At 50.7% G+C, this 8,249-nt stretch overlaps 1 protein-coding gene across 3 annotated transcripts in view; it reads right to left on the bottom strand.

The window, feature by feature from the left end:
* The window catches only part of SH3PXD2A (SH3 and PX domains 2A), a 265,189-nt gene that overhangs the window by 76,822 nt on the left and 180,118 nt on the right, over positions 1–8,249 (bottom strand). For all 3 annotated transcript variants that reach the window (XM_023741172.1, XM_004370109.2, XM_023741164.1), the window contains exon 6: positions 8,066–8,094. In XM_023741172.1, the coding sequence (XP_023596940.1) occupies positions 8,066–8,094 (29 nt within the window). The remainder of the gene's footprint in view (positions 1–8,065; positions 8,095–8,249) is intronic.

An 8,249-nucleotide genomic window follows, 5' to 3' on the forward strand; every position in this document is an offset into this window, starting at 1 on the left:
CTGACTGCTCTGACCAGGATCACAACAGAGGGCTCTGGACAGAGCTGGAGAAGGATGTAGAACATAATTCTAACTCACAAAAAAAAAAAGACGAGATTTACTGGCCTAAAGGAGACTGGAGACACCCCGAGAGTATGGCCCCCAGACCCTTTTAGCTCAGTGCTGAAGTTATCTCCGAGGTTCACCATCAGCCTGGGAGTGGACAGCCCCATAAAACCAAATGAGACTAACGAGGTACAGTAGTCCAGTGACAAGGGCCAGAAGGCAGAAGGGGACAAGGAAGCTGGTGATAGAGAACCCAGGGTTGAGTAAGAATATTGTTGATGTGCTGTGAGATTGTTAACCATTGTCACAGGGCAACATTTGTAGTAACTGTTAAATGAGAAACTATTTTGTTCTGTAAGCTTTCATCTTAAGTGAGAATAGCAGCACAATTGGAAAAGCGTAGTCAATGTCACTGAACTGTGCATGTAGAAATTTTGAAATGCTGTATCTTCGGCTATATGTATTTTCACCGAAAAAAAAAAAAAGGTTGAGAAGTTAGAGGGTTGACATATTGTGGGGTTGTTAACCAATGTCATAAAACAATATGTGTACTACTGTTTCATGAGAAACTATTTGTTCTGTAAGCCTTCACCTGAAGTACAATTAAAACAAACAAACAAACAAACAAAAAAACCCCAGCCCGGGTGAGATGTGCCAGGAGCTGATGCCTTGATGGGACACGTTTGCTTTTGGAACAGCCATTGGAGGGTGCCAGGAATATCTTGGCCATGACTGCTAAGCAGCCTGGGCCTTTCTCACTGAGGATGGGTGGCTCAGGCAGACCGGAAATCCTGGACAACTGCTTTGAAAAGTCCTCCTGATGCACTCTCCATGACTCAGACTTTGCAGACTCAGCTCCTGCTGTCCCTCCCTAGCCCTCTCTTCCCTCCTGCCAGGCTGGATGCCTCACCTCTCCTTCCCTCAAACTTGTAAACTCACTCTAGCCTCTACATCCTGGCTCACACTGGTCCCACCAGGGGTGCCCTCCCCACACCCCTGTGTGCATCACCATCACCTCTGCTCTCCAGGACTTATCTCCAGCCTCTCCCGTCTTGGCTGCCCTCCCCCACTTGACGCCCACAGCCCCAGATCACAGCTTCCTTCCTTGCATTAGTTAATGGATCCCTGAGTTTGTCCTGCCTTCTCAGCTGAGCTGTAAGCTCTATGGGGCCAGGATCCAGCAACTGCTTAAGAGAATGGAAGCCTCATGGAACCTTTCAAGGGAGCGGAGGTGAAGCTGCTGTTGTCCCTTGTGGCTCCATCCATTGCCCACTGTGGCCGTGAGCAGAGTAGGCCCGGGCTGAGGTAGAAGCCGAGCTCTGCTCTCTGTGAAGCTGGGGCATTTATCTTGGAGAAAACAAGGCAGCTTTCTCTGCCTCACAATGGCGCTCCCCACAGCCTGTGCCCAGGACTTTGTGGGAGTAAGGAGCAGGAGAGCAGGCTCTGCCCACCCCTTACCTTGGGCAGGTAGCAGCCGTCTCTTAGCTCCTTCATCTATAAAAAGAGGAGACTAGGCTAAATTTTTCTAGTAGCCAGGACTTATGGGCAGGTCTTGCTTTAAGCAAACCCACTTTATTGAAAACCAACTTATAAAAAGGGAAATTAAGGGGCTATTAGTCACACTTTGCAGAAGGATCCTTTACCCAACTAAGAATGCCTACTTGACCAAGGGGTTCCTTCTCCAAGAAGTGCCCCCCCGGTGGGGGCTCTCTTGCGGCAGGCCCTGTCCCAGTCTAGATGCCTTCAGAGCCTGAATCCTGGGCACTTGTGGGTCCTTTGGGCTCAGGAGGGAAGACTTCAGAGGAAAGGGGTTGGGGTCAGAAGGACCTGATTTGAATCCTGTGCTTGCCTGGCTGGGTGACCTTGGGTAAGTTACTTAACCTCCCTTTCCTGTTCTATAGAACGGGGACAAGACCACCGAGCTGGGCTGCTGTGAAGCTTAATGGCAATTATGAGATGGTGCCTGCTCTGCCTCTCCCAATCCGACGAGAGAGAACAGTCACTGCCAGAGGAGGGCCAAAGCCAAAGGCAAGGCTCCCTCCTGTCCGAGAGCCCCCTATTAATAATAAAAAGAGCTTAACCCTTGGTGTTGTTGTTAGGTGCCATCGAGTCAGTTCCAACTCACAGCGACCCTATGTACAAAAGAATGACACTGCCCAGCCCTGCGCCATCCTCACATAATCATTGTTATGCTTGAGCCCGTTGTTGCAGCCACTGTGTCAATCCATCTTGCTGAGGGTCTGCCTCTTTTCCGCTGACCCTCTCCTTTACCAAGCACGACATCCTTCTCTAGGGACTGGTCCCTCCTGATAACATGTTCAAAGTAACATGCAAAGTAACAGCAACAATGCAAGCCACAGTATGACAAACTGACAGACAAGCGGTGGGCTTAACCCTTTAGTATCTACTCTGTGCCAGAGACAGTGTTAAGCACTTTACATGTGTTAACTCCCATTCAATCCTCAAACAACCTGATCAGGTGCTATCATTATCCCCATTTTACAGATGAGGCACAGAGGGGTTAAGAACTTGCCCAAGATTATCAAGCTGACAGAACTGGGGCATGACACCAGGCATTCTGGTTCTAGAGTCTGTTCTTAACCTGCAAATACTCAGCAGCTGCTGAGGACAACTCCTGTCTCCTCAGGGGCCAGGCCCAAGGCTCACAGAACGGAAATAAGTATCTTATTTGGGTCTTTTTACACCCCAGTCTTAGGCAGGGCCAATTTCTCCTCTCCTTTCAGAATCTATCAATGATTAAAATAACAATAGCAACAGCAGCTACTATTATTGAGAGCTTGCTCTGTGCTAGGCACTCTGCTAACTCAATCCTTACTTGTAATTGAGACAAGCACTATTTTACCCCCATTTTCCATATGGGGATATGGAGGTCAGAGGCTAAGTGATTTGCCAGGGTCACAGAACTCACCTGTGGCAGAGCTGAGGTTCAAATCTTCTGTCTGAACTCTTAACCCCAAATGAAACTATAGTAATGCCGATCTCATTTACTCAGCCTATTAACGTAGATAAAATCACTAAGATGGAAACCGAGCTGAGTTCACCACTTTTCCAAGAAAAAGTATAAAGTAAACAGGATTTCACCAGGAACATCAACACTTGCCTAAAAGAACAAACTCGTAACACTCTTGAGCAACCTCATTTGCATTTAAACAAGCTAGAGCTCATCATAGGACTTGGGGTGGGGATGGAGCATCAGGCCCTGTGCCTGGCAATAATCAGAGGGCTGTGAGCATCCAATGGGATCTGCAGCCGTCTGCGCCCCCTAGTGGCACACCTCAGAACTCCTCAGCTAAGGGCCTGGAGAAAGGCAGTTTTGCAGAGAACTGTGAGAGCACCATTAGATCTTGGCAGGTCTGATGAGAAACCCCTGCTCTGGGGAGCCTGCCCCAGCCACTCCAGACTCCTGGAACAGTGCTCCTCCTAGGGTAGCAACCACAGCTAACAACAACAGGCCTTCCTACTGCCAGGTACCACACAAAACCCTCTAATTGCATTGCTTCATTGAACCCTCCACGCCCCATCAGGTCGCTGCTATGATGACCACTCCATTTTACAGGTGTGATGGTCAGTTTGACTAGGCTATAAACTCTCTGCCAGTTGAGTCGATTCTGACTCATAGTAACTGCAGGTCAGAGTAGAACTGCCCCATAGGGTTTCCAAGGCTGTAAATCGTTATGGAAACAGACTGCCACATCTTTCTCCCATGGAGTTGTTGGTGAAATCCACCAGCCTTTCAGTTAGCAGCCAAGTGCTTTAACCACTGCGCCACCAGGGCTTCTTCATTACCCATCCAAACCAAAACCAAACCCACTGCCGTCGAGTCGATTCCAACTCATAGCGACCCTATCGGACAGAGTAGAACTGCCCCATAGGGTTTCCAAGGAGCGGCTCGTAGATTTGAACTGCAGACCTTTTGGTTAGCAGCCAACCTCTTAACCACTGCACCACCAGAGCTCCTCATTACCCATAGAAAACTATGGGTAGTTTTCTGCCCTGAGCGCAGAAAAACACATTCCTGTAACCTCAGCACCTTACACAGTGCCTGGCATACAGCTGGTGCTCGGTAAGGTTAGTTGAAGCATCGGGTCTCCAGAACAGCCACTCTCAGTCTTGCTCCCCCACTTTGGCACATGTGCTCTCTGGATTACCCAAAACCAGAAAAACTCCTCCTCTGTCCAGTTCCCACCTCCTGATTTGAGTTAGCAGTGACTTCTCTTTCCTAACCTGCACCATAGTGATGACGTCCTCAGCCATTCACGCACGTGTGCATTCTTCCATCCATCCATCCGCACGTTCAGCAAGTACAAGTGGGTGTCAGTACTGGTTTTTGCTCTCAAGGAGCTGACATCTCAGTGGTTGGAGACAGACAATCAAAAACAAAATATACAGGACAATTAGTGTGATAAGAGACGTGGAGGAAAGAAGCGGGGTGACTTGAGGGGGCAGCCAGACAATGGAGGATCAGGGCAGTTTCTCTGAGAAGGTGACAATTAAGCAGAAATCTTAAGGAGCCAGTCATGTGAAAGACTGGGGAAGAGTATTCCAGGCAGAGGGAACAGCACGTGCAAAGGCTGTGTGTTCGGATGGAGCTTGATCTGTTTAAGGAAAAGGAGGTCACCCATGCGGCCAGGCAGAGCACCAAGGTGGGAATGCTGGGGGTGGGAGAAAGGACAAGAGGAGTATGAGCCCAGAGGGGTATGAGCCAAGGTCAGGAAGACCCCTTTCATCCTGGTTTCAGCTGGCCACCACTCAGGGGCCAAATCACACAGGGTTCTGTAGACCAGGATAAGGAGTTTATTCTAAGTTAAGATGGGAAGCGCAGGATAGGAATGTAAGCAGAGAAGTAAATTATTTGATATATATTTTGAAAACATGATTCTAGCCATTCCACATGGAGAATGGCATGTAGAGGGGCAAGGGTAGAAGCTAGGGGTCTTCCTGGAGAGACAAAGGGGGCTTTTCACAGGGTATGATGGTAGAAGTGGGGAGAAGTAGACAAGTCTGGCGGTCAAGCTGGCAGGTGAGAGAAAAGGAAGAATCAAGGGTGACATCTCGAGTTTGGGCTTGACCAACAGGTGAATGGTGTCAGTTATTGAGATGGGGAAGATGCTGGAAGGAGCAGATTCAATGGAGGGAAGGAGAGACAATTTCAGGCTACTCTGTTTTGCAGTCTTCAAGGTCACCAGTCCTACCTCCTTCCTCCATTAGACTGTAAGCTGCCTGAGCCCAAGGACCGACTTTCTTCCTCTGTGGACTCTACCCTCCACCCTCGCCCTCATCCAAGCCTGGGTTCAAGTCTTGGTTCTGTACTTAGTCAGTGATGACCAGGGAACAGCATCTGTTTTCTCTGTGCCAGAAGCTTCATGAACTCTCTCATTACAGAGCAAGGCCGAGCCCTAAATATGAGTTCAAATCCACACTCTGCCACAAACCGTGGGCAGTCACCCTCTCTGAGCCTCAGTCTCTCATTTGTAAAATAAGAATCTCACCACCTACCATGCAATGTGGCTCTGAGCAGCAAATGATGAAACATGTAAAGTTCTAGCACATAGTAGACGCTCCATAAATAGTAACAAGAGCTAGCACTTAGGAGAGCTTTCTAGGTGGTAGGCAGTGTTCTAAGCATGCTTACATAAATTAACTTATCTAATCTTCATTACAGGAGCCCTTGTGGCGCAGTGGTTAAGAACCTGGCTGCTAACCTTGGAAACCCTATGGGGCAGTTCTACTCTGTCCTATTGGGTCGCTATGAGTCAAAATCGATTCAACAGCAACGGGTTTGGTTTTTGGTTTTTAAATCTTTGTTACAACCCTGTGACGTAGGTATGAATATTATCCCTGATTTACAGAAGAAACAACAAGCACAGAGAGGGTAAGAAACCGGCCCAAGTTCAGACAGGAAAGAAGCCAGGCTCCAAACTCTGCTGTCTGGCTCCAGAGCTGGCACTTTTACATATGACACTAAGTGGCCATTATCATAAGTACCCCAATGTAAATTAAATTTCTCCATCCATCCTTTTTTCCTGGCCTTAGCGTGAATCCGGGGGAGGCGTTCCCTGAGGGAGGCAGCCTCGGGTGGGGGCCGTGGTTGCTTAGGGAGCAGCAGAGGCCCTGAGTCTCAGAGATGGCAGTGGGAGGGGAGTGACCTAAGAGCTTGTCTGGTCCAGCCTTTGGCTTTACAAGGGGAAACTGAGGCCTAGAGAGAAGGGATGTGCCCAAGGTTACACAGGGAGCAAACTGGCAGCTGAACCAGAACTAGATCCCACGGCTTTGGAAAGTGATAATGATGAGCATGTACTTCTACGGTAGTTATATGCTAGGAACTGTTCCACATTAACTTATTTAATCTTCTACATGTGTGGTAGATACTACTATCATCCCTACTTTACAGATGGGGAAACTGAGGCATGGAGAGCCTATGAAACTTGCTCAGGTAACACACAGCCAGGATGTGAGCCCAGGCTTAACCATTAAACTACACCTCTGAAGCCCAGGGCAAGTTTCTTGGGGAGAGAGTGGTTATGACAGAAGACAATCCCAGTTTTGCCCTTCTGTTTGGTTCTGGTCTGAGAGATGACAGGACTCTAGAGTACTGGGGCTTGGGAAGAGTGGCTGGGATTGGTGGGGACAGACGTGAGAAAAGGCCCGCAGGGCAGAAATCCTTCCACCTGGAGCTGACCGATGATGCCACTGGTTCATCAGACTGTCTCACTCTCCTGCTCCCTGGAGGGAATGGGCACTTCTGCAGCAGGCAGGCCCCACACCCCTGCCCAGCTGAGCGCACCCACAGTAGGCACTCCCCAGGCAGGTACACAGACTATAACCCATAACCTGGCACACCCAGCACAAGACCCACACAGGTACATGCATAGCACATGTACACACGCAACCCATATACACACATGCCCCTGAATAATAAGACACAATAAGCATATAAGCAAGCACTTCTACACTTATGAACCCATACTCAGAAACACATACACACCCCATATCATTACACCTACCCCAATTCACATCCCATCCCTCACACATGATCCACACGCCACGGCACTTGGACAGGATACTCCTCACACATGAACCATTACCATGAGCCATGTGCTTATACACACTCCCCATACACCAAGGGTCAGACCTTCAGATGGCTGCCATCTACTCGCCACCCTCATAAATACAGGCAACACAGATGCCTGTGCTCCCTCCCCCACCCCCCAACCCTAATTCCCAGGGGCATCCCTCCCTCAACAAACTATGCGTCTGAGGAGGCCAGCCTCTCCCATCCAGGAAGAATTCTTCTGACCCAAGCCAAAAGCGCCCAGCACACAGTGTCCGAGGACTTGCCCCGCCTCTCCCTGTCTCCACCCTCTTCGCAAACTCTGGGTGGGCGCTGGCACCTGTCAGGCAAATGCCAGGGCTGGCCCGCCCACTCCCATCCCCGACTCAGCTAGCCAACACGCAGAACCCCCACCCTCGCAGCAAGGAGGACATGCTCAGAGTTGGGGGAGGGCGACGACACAGGCCCGCGGTGCAGGGGCTAAAAACTCGCAGTCACTCCAGTGCAGCCCCCATGGGGGCCTGGCTCTCACCTCCCCGCCAGGAAAACTCCTGCACTTCTATTAACCCTTCACCACTGCCGCTGGGCCCCGTGGGAAGGACCCAAGGAGAAGTCACATCAGAGCCTTTCAGTGGCCATTGCAGTCGAGGGGTGAAGGATCCGGCAGACAACGCTGTGGGGACTCAGACACTTCATGAAACCCTCCCACTCCCCATGCACCCACCTGCATTCCCATCGGGGAGAGCCCGGGGCCTGGGGGACTCGGGGGGGAAGGGGGATGAAGGTGCGAGTACTAGAGACTTGGGAGCACGGGTTGGGGAAGGAGGGCAACTGAAGGGGGTACAGGCGGGCAAAGTCCGCCGCAGGAGCAGACGGGTCGCGGAGGGGCGCGTGCACGACGTGGGAAGGAGGTGAGAGGAGAAAACGCCCGCCCGGAGGCTCTCTTACCTGATTTCTTCTTGGAACTGCCATAGTCCCTGAAAAACAAGCAACAACAGACAGACATGGTTAGGGCCGGGCACTGGCTTGCGGGGCTGCAGCTCCGCTCCGTCCTCTGCGCGCTGCTCATGTGATCCCTGGCCCGGCAGCCGCGCGCTCCGCAACCGCACGCTCTGTGCGCGCCGCGTCCGCC

This window comes from Trichechus manatus, unplaced genomic scaffold (assembly GCF_000243295.1).
Source record: "Trichechus manatus latirostris isolate Lorelei unplaced genomic scaffold, TriManLat1.0 scaffold00007, whole genome shotgun sequence".
In the NCBI taxonomy this organism is placed as follows: Eukaryota; Metazoa; Chordata; class Mammalia; order Sirenia; family Trichechidae; genus Trichechus; species Trichechus manatus.